General features: G+C 43.8%; 1 protein-coding gene across 3 annotated transcripts in view; it reads left to right on the forward strand.

The window, feature by feature from the left end:
- CCDC85C (coiled-coil domain containing 85C) overlaps positions 1-16,668 on the forward strand; it is a 144,261-nt gene that overhangs the window by 71,949 nt on the left and 55,644 nt on the right. For all 3 annotated transcript variants that reach the window (XM_067555077.1, XM_067555078.1, XM_067555079.1), the window contains exon 2: positions 13,422-13,498. In XM_067555077.1, the coding sequence (XP_067411178.1) occupies positions 13,422-13,498 (77 nt within the window). The remainder of the gene's footprint in view (positions 1-13,421; positions 13,499-16,668) is intronic.

The raw sequence follows: 16,668 nt of genomic DNA on the forward strand, positions 1-16,668 counted from the left end.
TCTTGGTTCAGAAGCCGAATGGGCTGATTCTTAATGAGTGTGGTAGCTGCATATTTGATTATGGCCAAATTCTACTTGCAATTATTGGAATCCAAGGGTATGTGAGACTTGGTTGCTTATAGCTGAAGGCAGAATTTGTCTGTAAGCATTCCATTGACTTGTTTTAGCTGATGCAGTGTAGCACTGTTTCCTCTAGCTGCCTGATGGAGAAATTAGGGAACAATCTCCCCCCCCTTCCTGAAAGATTTATTTATTTATAAGTGTTAGTTTGGCACTCATCAGCATTGTATATTAGTGCCTTGAGACAGGAATACAATATGTGATTCCACAACAGGTTAAGAAGTGGGGCAGCTAAAAGGAAAATATGGGTGGAAAATGGAAATGGAAATGGTGACTGGATTTACTTGGGTAAATATGAGGGCAAAGTTTGTCCTCATGTAGGATTTTTTCTCTGGGAATCCATTCTTGGCAATTTCTAGAAGTGGCTGCTATGTACAGCCAGGTGTGCTCAACAAGAGGCTACAAAGCATGGCACTATCCTCTTCCTGAAGTATTCACACCGTATCCAGTGTTTTGACCCGTGTGTAGTCGGTGGAAAGCCACTAATCGGCTTCAGTTTTCTGCTGGGTCACGTGACCATGTTACCAAGATTAAAGCAGCACGAGGAAGGAAAAGAGGCTTAAACAGCTGAGGGTGCCCAGCAGGTCATTTTAACCTTTTCCTAATCATTAATGCTGCCGAATCCCATTAGTCTGTGAGTGACTTGCAGTTCTGCTCCTTGAATGCAAGCTGTTGACAGAACTTCATGTTCACCTGTGTCCTACCTGGTTGATGAAGCTAAAGTCAGTAGAACATCTGGAACATCTGGCCCTTCGTATCATCTTGCAAAATGAAAGGTCTCAGGCTCCTTGTTGTGTAATAATAGCATTAATCACACCAATGAAAAGTGGCATGATATACAAAGCTATTGAAAGCAGGGGATTTATTTCTGTGTATCTAAAATTAGACACTCAGAGAAGGTACCTCTCAGGCCGTACTACAGTAGATGAGCGCTCGTCCATCTGTATTGATAGCATAGAGGCAGGGCCCAAGCATAATTTTTTCGGGCCCAGTACAAACTTGTAACATGGGCCCCTTCCCACACACATACCCATGGGGGTTGCAGCCTGGGCCGGGCCTCTGGGCCACAATAAAGTGTATCCTTCCCCCCCATGTGGGGGCCCTGCATAGAGGTACAGGATGATTAAGTTGGTCACCTAATTCACTGCTTCTTTGTTGATCAGTAAACTATTTCTTTACTCTGTGTTCAGCTTGGAGATCCGAGGATGCCTGTACTGTTGCAATGAAAGGTCTGACTTAGGGGGCAGAGCCCTGCAAGTGGGGGTATGTTGAGTCTGGAATGAGACAGCCTAACATGTCTGATCAAAGCCTCCAATTTGCCATCTTTACTCATTTTCACTCATTATTTTCTCCCTTCAGTCTTTTACTTTCAGGCTTTTTAATAACACAGCATCCCAGATACTACGAAGTTTTAAATACCTCTTTCATTCTCCCAGCCGTTGCATCATCCTGTTTTCCTTGTTTATCTTAAACAGCAATCAACAATTTAACACACTGGAAAAGTGTTGATTCCTAGCTATTCTGGAAAAAAGAAAAACTATCTGAACTCAGCCTGGAGGTTGCAAACTGCTAGAATGTTTCTAAGATTGGTATTGGCAAGACAATCCTGTCTCCTGCAAATCTAGTTGACATGACAATAAATAGTGTCTTAAAATAGTCATCATAATAAAAAAAAAAACTTTCTGGGGTCTGCACAGCATCATTGTGTTGTGATGGGTATGGCAAACACTATGGCATTAGGATGTGTGATTTTTATCTGATGTTGACCTGCTACCTGTTGCAGTTCACTCTTTAGTACAAGTGGTGGAACAGCTCCTCAGTTGTTGTAAATCAGTATTGTTCCATTGAAGTTGATGCCAATTTACCCGAACGTGGGCTCTGATCCCATATGCACTGAGTGTTAATATTACTACTACTGCTGATGTTTATCTACTTTTTATTTTTAATCCATTCCTTGAGGTACATATTATATAGATTTGTCTTTGCCAGTTCAGTTGATAAAGATGCCCAGGGCTGGGTCTCTTTAAAAAAAAAAAAAAAAAAAAAATCATCCCCATTTCTTCTCAGGGAATCACCACAGAGTCAGGATTTAAAGCATAATCCAGAAGGCCGCACGTGAGGCCTTTGCTTATAATGGATGCCTTCAAAGGCTCTCTAAGGGGTTAGACCTGTGTGGTTATGAAAAATACAGTGGGAAGGAAAATAATCATATCTTTGATCCTGTATCTGCCCCATCACACCCTCTGGAAATGTGGAAGAACAATGGAGAGTTTGTTTTTCTGATGCTTAATAGTTCATGGGTTTGCTCGTCTTCCTTGTGGACAATAGCACTCATTGAAAGGCCATTCTAAGCAGTTTCAGGCCCACCAGGGCATTTCTCCTATGGGTAGGTAAGGGTGTGGGAAGCAAAATACTCTCTCCCACTTAAGTTCAGAGATACTGATATCATGTGCATCTTGACAAAGAAAAATAATATCATGGAACAAATCTGTGTCAATGTCAATGTAACATCAAGGTCAGCGACATCAAAAACTACTGTTAAAGTGACATTAAGGATCTACCTTAATGGTTTTATCCCTGGGGATTGCTTTGTGTCCTGGTTGTAGACTTCAGGTCATGCCTAGTTGCATTGATCCCTCCTAAATTGCAGCTTCTCTTGACTTTCCTTTACTGGTTGAACGCAACCTGCCACGGAGGTGGTGGGAGCATGTACAGGAGGAATTATGTGCATTATCTGGCTTTGCAGGCAACAGATCAGTGGCTAATTTCATATATTAGAAAACCTTTTGGTAATACATATTGAGTTCATGACCTGGTAACTGTCTGCTTCATAGCAAGCTCTTTTATACCTACCTAGCCACCTTGAGGAATATTAGTGGAACAGTCTGCCATTTGCTGACTACTTTGGGTAGTAACTAAGAGCAGTGTGAAAAGATGCTGCCAATTGTCTCTTTCAGGAGAGGGAAAATGCAGCATCAGCATGATACATTGCTGATGCTTTTAGCATAAATACTAAGGTGGGATGGTGACAGTGTCACTCACTCCTCTGGACCAAGTGTGCTGCACTGAGCACAATCCTAGTGCTAGGAAAATAGATTGCAGTATGCGAAGTGCAATAATGCAGCCTGGAAAATAACTGGATAAATAAGGGTACACTCTGACTATACAGCACCATTTAGTAGGATTTTACCAGTAACTTTGCTCTTCCCCACCTCCTTCAGTTATTTTTATTTACCCTTGCCCATTAAGTAGGATCTGTGGAGTGACTGAGTTACACACTCTTTGGCACAAGCAATTTTGGTTTGCTGCATGCTTTGCGGAATAGTAACAAAGGTTGCCCTGGGAAGAGAGAAGTTTAAGATTGTAATAGAAAATTCAGAAGCTACTTTCTGAAGGAATGAGCCTGTCTTCTCTTTGCTACACAATATTTTTTCTCCTGTCAGTCTCTTCCTAATGAAAGCCTGATAAACTATCAAAAGCTCTTGAGCTCCTGTTGACACTCATAGTGGGGAGGTATTTTGCTATGCTTGAAGAAGATGTCATTTCTGGAAGCTACAGCAGTGAGGGTAAAAGCACAAGGGAGGCCTTATCAGATGCATACAGACTGACTGGAGGCTGCTAAGCTTTTAGACAGGTCTAATGAACTGGAACCAAGTCAGGAATGTGCAGTCTTATAAAACTTCAGAACCAGTATTTAGAGACTCACTTGGAAACATTAATTAAGTAGCTCCAGTGGCAAAGGCACCGTCCTGCGTAAGCAATCCTTTGCAGCAGCGTGAGCTTGTTTCCATGTACAATTGGCAGCTTGTGATATTTTTAAAAATATCAGTGTGAGACCAGACTCCTTTGAGATGTGATTTGCCTGATATTCAAGACAAAGTGGTTGTCTGAGCTTTGTTTAAATTATGTTTTAAACATATTCAGTAACGGAACTTAACATGCATCCCGGTGTGCCTCAGAATTGCCTGGCCTCTGCTTCTGTTGGGTATCTGATTCTGCAACTTTATGCACACAATGAGACTTTGTCTATATTAGGAACTTATGTTGGTATAATTCGCACCCCTGAGCGACATAGTTATACTGACCTAACTCCTAGGGGAGACAGAGCTAGATCAATGGGAGGGCTTCTCCTGTTGACATAGCTACCGCCTCTCAGCAGAGATGGAGCACCTACACTGACAGGAGAAGCTCTCCCGTGTCGCAGGAAGCGTCTTCACTAAGCAGTGCACCCACTGCAATGCTGGAAGTGTAGACAAGCCCTGAACAGCACGTACTCACATAAGTAGTCCCCTTGAGGTCAATGGAGCCATTCAAGTATGTGCTACTCAGTGGGTGAAGTGGGTAGAGCGTGGGTGGGCGGGTGAAGCCTGAGTCCAGAATGATATTCTTTGATTTATTTTCTAACCAGTGGCTTAAAGAAGTGGCCAGCCTCCTGTTGTTGCTTGTATCTAGATCAGAATAGTTTTAAATCCTTGGTTGGAGATTGAGACAGCAGGGGCCCTAAAAGCATAAGACCTGTACAGAAATGCCTAAAGCTGGGCTTAGGCTGATTATTTCTTTTATATTTCAAGCTCTAAGACATTATAGGTAGAAAATTAGTTAAAGCATGGTTTTGTATCAATATATAGGGATCATGTTTGGTAGAGATAGTGAGCCTGACAGAGCAACTCTTGATATGTGCCTGTCTCAGAGCTAGCAGCCCAAACTTGTCTATGCTCGGGATGAAATCCAGTCACCCCAGATTTGGGGAAAATTGAGTTCAGATCTGGATTTCAGCTCCCACATTCAGAATTGTTTGTATTTGGGCCCATTATAGAGAAGCCAGTATTGAGGGTCAGATCCTCAGCAGATGTAAATCATTGTAGCTCCACTCCACTGATGTCAATGGAATAACACTGATTTACATCAGCTGAGGATTTGCCTCTCTCACCCGCGGAAGTTGGTTCAATAAAAGATATCCCCTCACCCACCTTATCTCTCTACTATCCTGGGATCGATACGGCAACAACAACACTGTGCATGCAGCCCTAGACTTAGTCACTGTTCATCTTGTAAGGAAAAAACGGCACAGTGAGTAATTCCTCAATGAGATTTGGCTTCCAGATCCCTCCACTTCATGTATCCCCATCTCCCTTCCCCTTGTCAGGCTCAAAGTCACCTATTAGCCTAGAGCTGTTCTTTTAAGAAAGGAGGGGGGAAATTTGGGTTGGCACAGGGGCTAGTTCGACACCCTCAGAGACGTGATGGTGGAGCTTGAAGTTGCAGGTCAGTGAGCTTTTTTACTTCTCCCCTGAAACACACAAGGTCTGATTTCCCTGCATGGCTCTTACTTGAGTGTTGCCCCAACCCTCCTCCCATCCACATACAAAAGGTGCCTCAGCTGAGTTTAGTGTTGCTTTCAACCCAAGCTGGCTGGCCCAGCTGGGGTGTGGGTTAAAGCTCAGGTGCCCATTTCATTCATACAGTGAGGACCCAGGCTAAGACACTTCAATCTGATAGTCCTTCTGTGCCCTCCCCACAGCTCCTCACCATGTGGGACAGTCAGTTCACTGGGAAAGAATTAGTGAGTGGCTCAGCTTCCTGTAGCACAAAGAACCATGGGATATGCCCCCAGAAGTCCTAGTGACACACAAGGCAGAGGGCAACACTAGTGAGGATGCTGCAACTCAGGTAGGGCATGGTTGTGTGGTGGCTAACACATGGGATAAGCTAACGTTTGTGTGGATCACCCAAATTAACTCTGCAGTGAAGACACACCAGCATTGGATAAGGCCGGAGGAGCTGGGATTTGCTAGAAGCAGCAGGAGGGTTGGGGGTTGCCTGAGCAAAGCGAAGATTACAGGTCTGCCTGACTTCCTCTCAGAAATTCACTTTCATAATTCAATAGTAAACGATGCTAATTCAACCTGTTTTCTGGCTTCCCTGAAGAATTGCACTGCCTTGATAATTCGACCTCGTTACAAGACAAACTGCTGGCCCATATTTCAACCCGCTTGTCATCCTCATCATTGGTGTCAAGAAGTAAAACCAGTGGAGCTGGGAGAGTCTGATATATTGTGTTGAGGAGTAGAAGTCTGATAACAAAACTACTGACAAGCAGATATAGTGATGGAAATTTGTTTTATTTAGTACAGGTTGAGGGTCTTTGTATGATACCCATTTAATGGAAAGGTCAGTGCGCAATGGAATGGAAAGGAAGATGTCAGCATCTGTGCACAGGAAAGGAAAATAGGGCAGAACTTGCACTCCTTTCTGTGTTCTCCTTTTCTGTGGTTTGAGTTTGGGGGCAGTGTTGGTGGGGGGAAGCTGGTCTTACTTGGGTGGAAAATAGTTATTGCATGACACTGGAGGTGGAAATGTTGATGCATCTTACCATGATTAAATCTCCTGTGTTTCATTGAAAGAAAATGGCTCATAGGGAGAAAATCCAAGGGAGGGTAAATCTCCCCATTCACCTCCCCAAATCTGGGAAGCATCAGAGAGAGTGGAGAGGGGTGCTTGGGGAAAGCATGCTGTTGATTTGGGACCTAATCTACCACCTCCCATACAGCACAACAGGTTTGAAATATACATAGAAAAGAAAAAGACACAGTAGGAAAGGCCTGCGTCATCCCATTTAATCCATATCCTGCTCGTGCAAGATTGTCTCTTGTAATACATTGTCTACAGTTCAGTACCGACTAGTTCTGCATGCCCCAAGCCAAGTGTTGAGGCTTTCATCTCTTCCCATGGGAAGCTGTATATCACGTCAGAGAAATCAATTGAATATAACAAAAATCCCAACTAATTATTACCACTAATGCAGTATCACTCTGTGTGTGTGTGGTTATTTGATATTGTTTTGCTAAATTAAACCATGTGTACTTCAATGTACTTGTATCATTTCAGCTCTCAACTGATAACTGCTTCCTGTTCTCATAGACAGCTACATTAATATTTTCCTCTGTCTCCATGGCAGACTGATCTTATAAAGTGCATTGTATGGATTTTGATTAAATTTGCTTAAGTAAAACAACATTCTAAAGATTTCTTATACAAATGATGCTTGATATTAAACTTGTTCCAATGAGAGCTTGTGCACCACATTCTCTCAGATTTGAGAAATGATGTACAAGGAAATAAACCATCATTGTTGCTATTGTCAAAATAAATGTGTGGTTCATCTTATTTGCCCATCATACAGCTTCCTCTGAAATCTCAAATGGGGAAATGAAATGCCTTAGCGTCTCCAAACATCTCTGTATGTGACATTGTTCTGTGTTCCAAACACAGAGAGATTTATTTTTTATTGTAAAACAGATTCTAATTTGTGTGTTAAAAGCCTTCTTCAGGAGCTAGGCAATTCCCCACTCCCTCGAAGGCCATTTAGTTAAAACAAGGTAGAGTGATTTGTCTCTTCTTGATTTAGCTGTAATAAGTATTAAGTGGTTTGTCTGTGTAGAGAAGGGTTATTCAGATAGATTATATCAAAGTCGAATTACACCCTATTCCAGATGGAATTTCTTTTTTAAAGATCAGTAAATATTCATAAGGGTGTGTAATAACAATAATGCTCTTTTATTACTTTGGAGAGTAATTCAGGTACCGCTAGCAGAGATGAAGATACCGACTATGTCATTTAGCATTTTAAAGGCTAAGGAAAGAAATTGGATTTATTTCACAGCTCTACAAACAATTTAGCTTGGGCACAAGCATTGAGTAGATGAAACATGATTAATTATAAACTTCACCTCCCCCTCAGTTTTCATTAGTGTTGTTTTTATTTCTGATTGTTCCCTGTGAATGAGCTGCATTCCTATCACTTCCTCCACAGAGTGCCACTGATCCTGAATTAGTGTCCAAACTCACCCCTGGGCTGGCTTTGAGACTACTGGGAATTCCAAAAACAACACAACATAGACCAACCCTTAAACACTCCTCCCCCCCCCCCCCCCCCCAAAAAAAAAAAGCCACTTCCACTTCCCTTATATTCCCAGTGAAGCACCTGTCATGACATTAGAATTTACTCAGCATTTTTATGCAGGGTTCCAATGCCTGCTGACAGAAGACTCATGCCATCATGTTAGACGCTCCCCTTATGTCCTATTCCACTGAACCCTTATCACATACACCTGTTTCTGCCCTCACACCACACTGACAAACACCTCCACTCCACATCTCCTCCTGTGCCCCCAATACTCAGTAACATGCTTTTAGTTATAACCCAACCAGGGATGAACTCCCATCAGGGCTCCCCCCAATAGTTTCTCTTCAGTGGCATACCATGGGTCTCCAGCGCCCAGGGGCCATACTTACATTGGCACCCCCTCCTCCTGCTTGTTGACAGCACCCGCAAGGGGGGGCGGTGTCTGCAGGCCCATGTCCTGCTCTCCCCTCGCTATGAGGGCAGCGGGGTGTGTGTGGAGGGGGTGTGACGGGCTCTGGTCCCTGCAGCTCCCTCTTTGTGCCCAGTGCAGGGGCGGAGGGGTCGGGAGTACGCCCTGGCTGCCTGCGACAGCAGGTGGGGCAGCGCTGAGGAGGATGGCCTGGCCGGAGCCTTCCCCCCTCCTCCCACCCCTGGCTGGCCCCCGCTCCCTGGGTACGCCATTTTCTCTTTTAGCAGCGATGATCCCCCTGCTCCAAGGCGCATGTGCTCAAAGAGTCGGGCAGACAGAGCAAGGAACCTGTTCATTTGTGTTTCCATTTAAACAGAAGCATTTTCTGACATCATAGCCAGGAATGGAAGCAACCCCCCTGGGCAAGCCAAATTGTATTATTACTGTAGTAGTCTGGAAAGGTTTATACCTTTCTCTCTCTTGAAAAATATACTGAGCATAATGATTACATAGCACAGAGTTTGACATACATAATGTGAGGGTAATAGCACTTCCTTACCTCAGTGAGGTGTGGTGAGAATAAATACATTTGAGATTGTGAAGCGCTTTGAGATCTACTGATGAAAAGTGCTATGGAAGAGTGAGGTGTTACTCTAATTTGTATTGTTAATATAAAGGAGAGTAGGATGGGGGTGTGGAGTGGGATACCTGATCTGGATGCTAAGACAAGCATTTGCTTAAACAGCTGCTCCTAAAGAACTCCAGGGATAGCTTTGAGGGCAGGACTAATTTAACAATAGGCAGAGAGGGAGTGAGGTCCATCCTAGCTGGGAAGCCTCCCTATTGGCATCCCCAAGAGCTTACCAGTCCTTACAGCATCATTGACCACACAAGACATTTTCCTTCCCAGCCACCACAACACTGTCTCCTCCTCCTTGACATGGTACACTTGTACAGAGCCTATTAATACATCTGTGTGACTAAAGTAAAACACTAGGCACCAGATCCTCAGCTCTTGTAAGTCATAGTAGCTCCTTTGAAGTCAGTGCCACTTTACTCCAGCGGAGGATCTGACCTAAGCTGTGCTGTTTATATAGTACAAAGTTCGGAGTTCTGTAGAGCCACGAAAACAAATGAGAAGAGTGCCCATTTGGACAGAGGGCTAAGCATTCCTAAAAGCTGAAGACACAGCTAATAGGGAGATGGGAGGGGGCATTTGTTTAATTTTTAACAATGATTCTGGCTAGGGGGTGTGAGCCATTAACATTCCTGCTCAGCAAATGGGCTTGCAGTGCCTTTTACAAATGTAGCTTTTTGGGGAGCAGGAGTGTGTGTGGGGGGGGGAATTCACTGATAAGAGGAAGGTCAGAGGCAGAAAAATTCTGGGAATGTGGTTCATGATCTAAAAGAGGGAGAAAATCAGCATCGGTTTTGCTGCTTAGCACTTGAGTGATACTGCCTGCAGGTCTGAGAGTTATAGGGTCTTTTAAAATTGAAATCAGGATGTTAACTGCTCAGCTGGCACCCACCTAGAATAAAGAATGTCCACAAGGCCTTGGTGATTAATCTCTGAGAGTGCAATGCAGAGACTGACAGTACTGATGAATGTTTCTCATGCTCTGCCAGAGACGCAATATTTACTGCTGGCAACAAAATAGCTCATTCTTTTTCTTGTTTGTTTCTTTACATTTAATTTTACTACGGTGTTTCCTACAGAGGGCAGAATTTAAAGATCGGTTTATCTGTTGTATTTAAATGCAGACTCAGCTTTCCAGATGAGAACTAGAGCCCTTGTAAATCTTAGAACTGAATTTCAAAGATGGTAGCTAGCAACCACAGCTACCAGTGACTTCCACAGGTTGCTCAGTCCCACTGAGTACGTCTGGAGTATCCATATTCAAAAACTGTCCCTGCCTTGGAACAAATCCATTTGACTGGAAGCCTAGAAATAAAACTCATTTATGGAAGAAGATCTTCTCCATGCTGGTGTACATATCTACAACTCTGTTTGAACAGGGGTGTTGCCAGCAGGGTACTAGCATAGTCTCTTTGGCCATGGTGGACATAGAATTCAGTTCTTTGATCTAAAATCTGTTATTGTAAGCTCTTTGGGGCAGGGAGCATCTTTTTGTTCTGAGATTTATACAGCGCTTAGCATAAAGGGTTCCTGGACCATGACTGGGGCTTCTATGCATAATACAAAGAATTAAAAAATAATTATGGGACAGTGCTAGTCTCTCTAGAGAGGGCTGTCTCCCACATAGTCCACCCTGCTCAGGGAAACTAGGCATAAACCCTGCAAAATACTATCGTTGTAGCTGAGCCTGCATCTGAGCCAGCTATGCATATGTAGAGGCTCTATAGCATTATATACTACCTTTCATCCTAGTAGTTCATATATTTTCTCGGTGGTGGCAGATGACAGAACAAGGAGCAACCGTCTCAAGTTGCGGATGGGGAGGTCTAGGTTGGACATTAGGAAAAAGTTTTTCACTAGGAGGGTGGTGAAGCACTGGAATGAGTTACCTAGGAGGGGGGTGGAATCTCCATCTTTAAGGTTTTTAATCTGAGGCTTGACAAAGCCCTGGCTGGGATGATATAGCTGAGGTTAGTCCTGATTTGAGCAGGGGGTTGGACTAGATGACCTCCTGAGGTCCCTTCCAACTCTAATATTCTATGATTCTAAAGGATTAACAAAATATGTCCAGGTTAGTGACATCTGGCTATCTGATCTGCAGGTAACCGTAGGGCACCTGCATCCTTTAGCAGCAAAGTGAGCCTTGCATTGCATCCTGGTTTTCCAAACCACTCATTTTCCACAAATTTGAATGTCTCTGAAACCTTGTGGAAAAATTCAGGGTCGTACGTACATAGATCACCTCACTCACTGCTGAAAGGCACCCACCTCTGGCATTACGTTTTTTCTTAACAGGGCACAACAACTCTGTGAAACCGTGCATGGCAAAAAATTAAGAATAACTTATCTAATCAGGGTTGCAGATTGAATTTAGGGAAGCAAAGTTGGATTTTGGCTAGGTGCTTGCCGATATTCTAAGGGCGTAATATGTCATAAAGTGTTTGAAGATCACGAGACCCTTGCGGTCCTTCTAACTCTATGATTCTAAGATCAAAATATTGCCCCTAACACTGTGACGGGTCACAGGTACACTCGGACCCCAGCCCCTGATTCATCAAAGTGTTTAAGCATGTGCTGATGTGTCCCTGACTTCAGTGGAACTTAAACACTTGCTTAAGCTATTTGCTTTGCTGAATTGAGGCCTCAGTGGGGAAAGTGCCAACTATTGATCATGCAAACCACTTCCTACAGCTGCTCTTAGTTGTTCATTCCCATCCAGGTTCATACTTGGCCTGTTTAGTTTGTGAACTCTCACAGCACCGCATCTCAAGGTGGTATTGTATTTAACCTGTTCAAAGGACCTATGTGATTTTAAATTGCCTTTTCTTATCCTCTGTTTTTGTTATGAGGGATATTTGGATGTATTTGTTTCATGCAAAGTGGTTTTAAAACAAAAGCAATGATACTTGTCTTCCAGGGAAGTTTGTACTGTACGTAGATACTTGAATATAATATGTCCTGTCTGAGTAATTGTCACACTTTGTGTGCAATTTGGCATATGTCTAAGGTGGCACTTTTTTAGGCTGTTCCAATTTTTCCCATGGATAGTCAGAGCACTTTAAGAAGAGGTTAGCTGTAGTTGCATGCTAACAGATCTGAAAAACTGCTTAAAGAATGGCCAGTCAAGAATTCTGCAAGGTGCTCAGAGCCTATGGTAGGTACTGGACAATGTCAACATTCAATGACATCAATGGGGTAGTTCAGCACTGTATAGGAATGAGCTTTGGAAGATCATGTATGAAAATCTCTTATTACTGCATCTTGCTAAACCGTGGTGGGTCTGCTCCTGAGACATGCTCAGTTCCTCCAAAGCACAACAAAAATCAATGTGGTTACAGGGTGCTCAATTCCTCTCTCATGCATGCCCAAGGTGAATTACAATGGTTGGATGGTGGCTTTACATCATTTCACAGTAAATAACAAAACCTAGCTCTCATGTAGTGTTTTTCATATGTAGATCTGAAAGCACCTTACAAAGGAGGTTGGTATCATTATCTCCATTTCACAGATGGGGAAAGTGGAGATACAGGGAGGTGAAGTCCCAAGGTCACCGAGCAGGCCAGTGGCGAAGCTGGGGATAGAACCCAAGTCTTCTGTGTCCCAGTCCAGTGCTCTATCCACTCCATTTTACAAAGTACTTTTGACAGAGCAGAGTTTGCTCAGGTTGGTCACTTGCTTAAGCTGCAAAATTCACCGCAAACATTTCACACCTCCTGCGATCAAAATTCCAAACTAACTTGAAATGTTAGTCAGATTAATGTGTGCAAGAATGTGCTGTAAATGGTTAAATTGTGATGAAGCTGGTGCCACTATTTTGCCCACTCTTTAATTGTTCTGCTTGCAATTTGCAATATGTTTTGCTTCAAAGTGTGTTCCCAAAAAAAAGAGCAGATGTTCTGCACAGCAGCAACCCATCCACAGAGCTCTCTGGCATCAGGTCATCCTAACCCCTGCTGCTGTCTAACTGTAATGCTAAACTGTCCATTGAACTCCCCAAATTGAACACTGCTATGTTATGTGAGTGTACTATACTTTGCTGCCCTACCGTTATTTCTGCCTAACTCCATGTCTTTCTAGAATAGCCCATCAGATCTCATTGGTGGAATTCTCTGGGTGTGTATGTTCATCCGTGTGCGCGCTTCAGGTTTTAGATCTTGCTGTATCCTTCTCCTCCTCTTTGTTAACGTATTAGACTCCAGCTGTGACCCCTGAACATGGTTCCTTAGCTCTTTTCCAAGCTCGTCCTCTAGTGAGAGGAAAAATGAATCTAATGGTGAAACTATAATACTGATTTTAAAGAGCTGTCACAGGGAGGTTAATCTTGTTTCCTTTTCTTCTTCTCTTTAAAGATTCATCTTCCAACTACATCAGGCAACTTGAAACAAAAGTCAAACTGCTTGAGGATGACAACAAACTTCTTTCTCAGGTAGGTTTCTTGTGGTGTTAATATACAGTGTGACTTTAGGTCCCAATCCTGCACCTGGATCCAAGCCGACAGACCCTTTTCCCCCCATGATTTCAATCGGGCCCTCTAGAAGTACAAGGCTCCACCTGCGTTGATCCGGTTGTGGGATCGGGTCTTATTTTGTAAAATGACTTTCATGCTAACTGGACTTCAAAATCATTTATAAAATTAAATAATAAACCACAACAGAGAGAGAGAGAGAGTAAAGGAAACAAGTCCAGGCAAGGACACGGTGCTGATGAGGTGGAGAGCAACGGGAAGGCTGTTCCTCATAGCAGGAGCTGCAGATAAGAAGGCTCTTCCTCCACACAGTCTTGCTACTGTTGGTGCAACACAAAGGAGTTGTCATGGGGTAGCTGGCCCTCTGAAGGGATCAGGGCCCAGCCTACCCTCTGACAGGCTCCACAAGGGGGAATGAGGCAACTCAGGTTCACCTGGGACTAATTAAGTCACTGAGTAACTGAGAAGCAGCTAATTAAGCCGAGAAGCACCTGGGCATGATAAAAATGAAGCTACTCCTGGCATAGGGGAACTAGGAGAACAGATGCTCCAGCGGAGAGGAATGGTTCCCAGAGTGCAGGAAGAGAACTCTCCTACAGAGAAGGCTGCTGGGGGAGAAAACTAATGAGGGAGGTGCAGCAGCAAAAGAAAGCCAGGGACAATGCTCCTGGATGGGAGAGTTTCCAGAAGGAAGGGACTATGAATGCTAAGTCTCAGAGAAACCTGAGTCTCATGAAGAGCAACAGCAGTAGTCCTAGATTAGAGGAATTATATGCCGTCCTGAGGAAGGGTCCTTGCCATTCAACCTCAGTGGGATACCTTGACCCAAGAGGAGGGACCCTCTTGACTCAAGAGGCCTCTGACTTGAGAAGAGGTTTCTGAGGTTATGAAGACCTTGCTGGTAAGGGACCTTGTGCTTAATTGGGGGTAGATGGATGAAGGCTGACTCTGCTGCTGTTTCCTCCAGCTAGAGGTGCTTATGGGGAGGCCTACCCATGTGAGGTTCTGCCTTTGGGGTTGAATAAACTAGACCCCCTGAAGGGGTGCTGTTCAGGATACAAGCTTCAGTGAATTTATTCAAACCCTCATTTGGGGAAACTGAGGCAGAGATGCAATGGTGGTGCTGCATTGGGCTGTGAGGGGATGCTCCAGGGGTGAGGGCCCCCTTTACAGCAGGGTTACGTATGTGTCTGTAGAAAGGACCCCAGTGTATGCACTATCCTTGTTATAGGGAGTTGTCTTGATTGCCCATTTGTGGGAAGGACAAGGATAATACCTACCTGAGAACTTACAGCAAAACGGAGCAGCACTGTCCATTGTTGAATGGAGCCGGTTTGTAACTTTTATTTATAATCTTTGTGCTTATAAACAAACAAGTAAAGTAAGAGGTGAGTGACTGTCCTGCACACAGTGGGCACCAGAAAAAGCATTTAAAGCTAAGACTGTGCTTGACCCCTGTTTTCTGCTTCTAGGGGCTTCTAGCGCCAGCTGTTCTGTTCCTCCTTGCTTCTCAGCTGCTCTGTGCTCCATGTGATGTGAGTTTGCATGGGGAAACACTCCTCCTGCCTTGCATTTCCTCTGGCCCCAACATGGAGCACTGAGGGCCAAATTCCCTGCTGGTGTAAACTGGTGCAGCTTCATTGACGTCAATGGAGCTATGCCCATTGAAACCAGCAGAGAATTCAGCCCTGCATTCTTGTTGTATCCTTTCATTTTCTTCTGTGCTGGCATGTTTAGGTTTCTTCTGTTCTAAACCTTACTTCTAGCTTCAAGGAATGAGCTTTATGTTACTATCTCTTGGTGATGGCTTGAAACCCCCTCCTGGGCTAGAAAGGGGTCAAAGCTAATCACCTTGATTATACCTGTGCTGTAATTAATTAGTTGCTTCCCAGCCGGAGCGGGTGGGTCTAGGAGACATCAGATAATCATTTCATGGACAGCCGGGCTTCTTAAAATGGCTAGAGTTCAGGATGCAGAGAGACTCCTGTGAAAGGGCTTGAGTCAGTGTCTGAAGGAGAACAATCACCTCAGGAAGACTTCGGCTGAGGGGCTAGTGCTGAATACCAGAGCTGGTATGCAGAAGGAATGCAGGCAGAGCCCAGAGGAAGGGCTGATTTGTTCAGACACTTTGGATGTTAGTTTGTACCCTATAAGGGATCTGAACTAGATGCTTCTCATCTGGAGTGCTGAATGGTGCTCAAAGGGAAACTGCCTACAGGGGACGCTAGGGCTAAACCCTCTGCAATGAGACACTTTGACAGTAGGGGGTGCTATGGCAGTGAGTGCCACTGCTAAATCTGTCAGGTACAAATTCTGTCCAGTTGGAGAAGTCAGGGCAATTTATTTAAAAACGACCCCTTGTCTTATTAATAGCACTTTAGATTTATTGAAATGAGGGGGGAGAATTAAATCTAGTTTTACTTCTTACACTTCATGCTGTTCTGCTTGCTCTTTCCTTCTCACTGAGTTTGACCAATGAAAATAGACCAGTCCAATATTACTTTTGTTTCCACTTTCTGGTTTTAGTGGGGTGCTGAAATGGTCATTCATTTAAAACACAAATCCTTTCCCCATTGGATTTAACAGGAAAAAAAAAATCCAAAAGATGGAAGTATTTCTATTGGTGCTGTGGTCTTTGTAAAATCTCGTTTTTACAAATATCTACCTTTCAGGCTACAGTTTGACCCAACTGTGACCTTTATAATCCTTTCAAGTTGTTATGGTCTTGAGCTGGCATCCTTGACATTAAAGCAAAATGCCCTGTTGAATTACATCAGGAAGTCCTTTAGCTCCAGGTACCAAAGGGTTAAAAGCCCAAAAGGCACTCAACTCAACAGCATCCAAGTGGCCTTCAAACATAAATCAATCGCTAATTTAATTTTAACTCTCTCCCACCATAAATTTGCTGGTGGCAGTTTAAACCCTGAGACGATTTCATTGGCAATATTGGTAAACAGATGGGCTCTGTTGAACGCTGTGGCCTGTTGCTAGGAGACTGGCCAGGGATTGGGTAAGTGGCTCCCTGTTCGATATGTCCTTGGCCTGACTTATTCCAGCCTTCTATAGGCCATAGGGCACTGAGTGCTTTATCTGGTTGCTTGTGCTTTTATGAGGTCAGAAAAGTGATCATC

This window comes from Emydura macquarii, unplaced genomic scaffold (genome assembly GCF_026122565.2).
Source record: "Emydura macquarii macquarii isolate MOO-44397 ecotype Brisbane River unplaced genomic scaffold, CSIRO-AGI_Emac_v2 contig_1551, whole genome shotgun sequence".
Lineage (NCBI taxonomy): Eukaryota > Metazoa > Chordata > Testudines > Chelidae > Emydura > Emydura macquarii.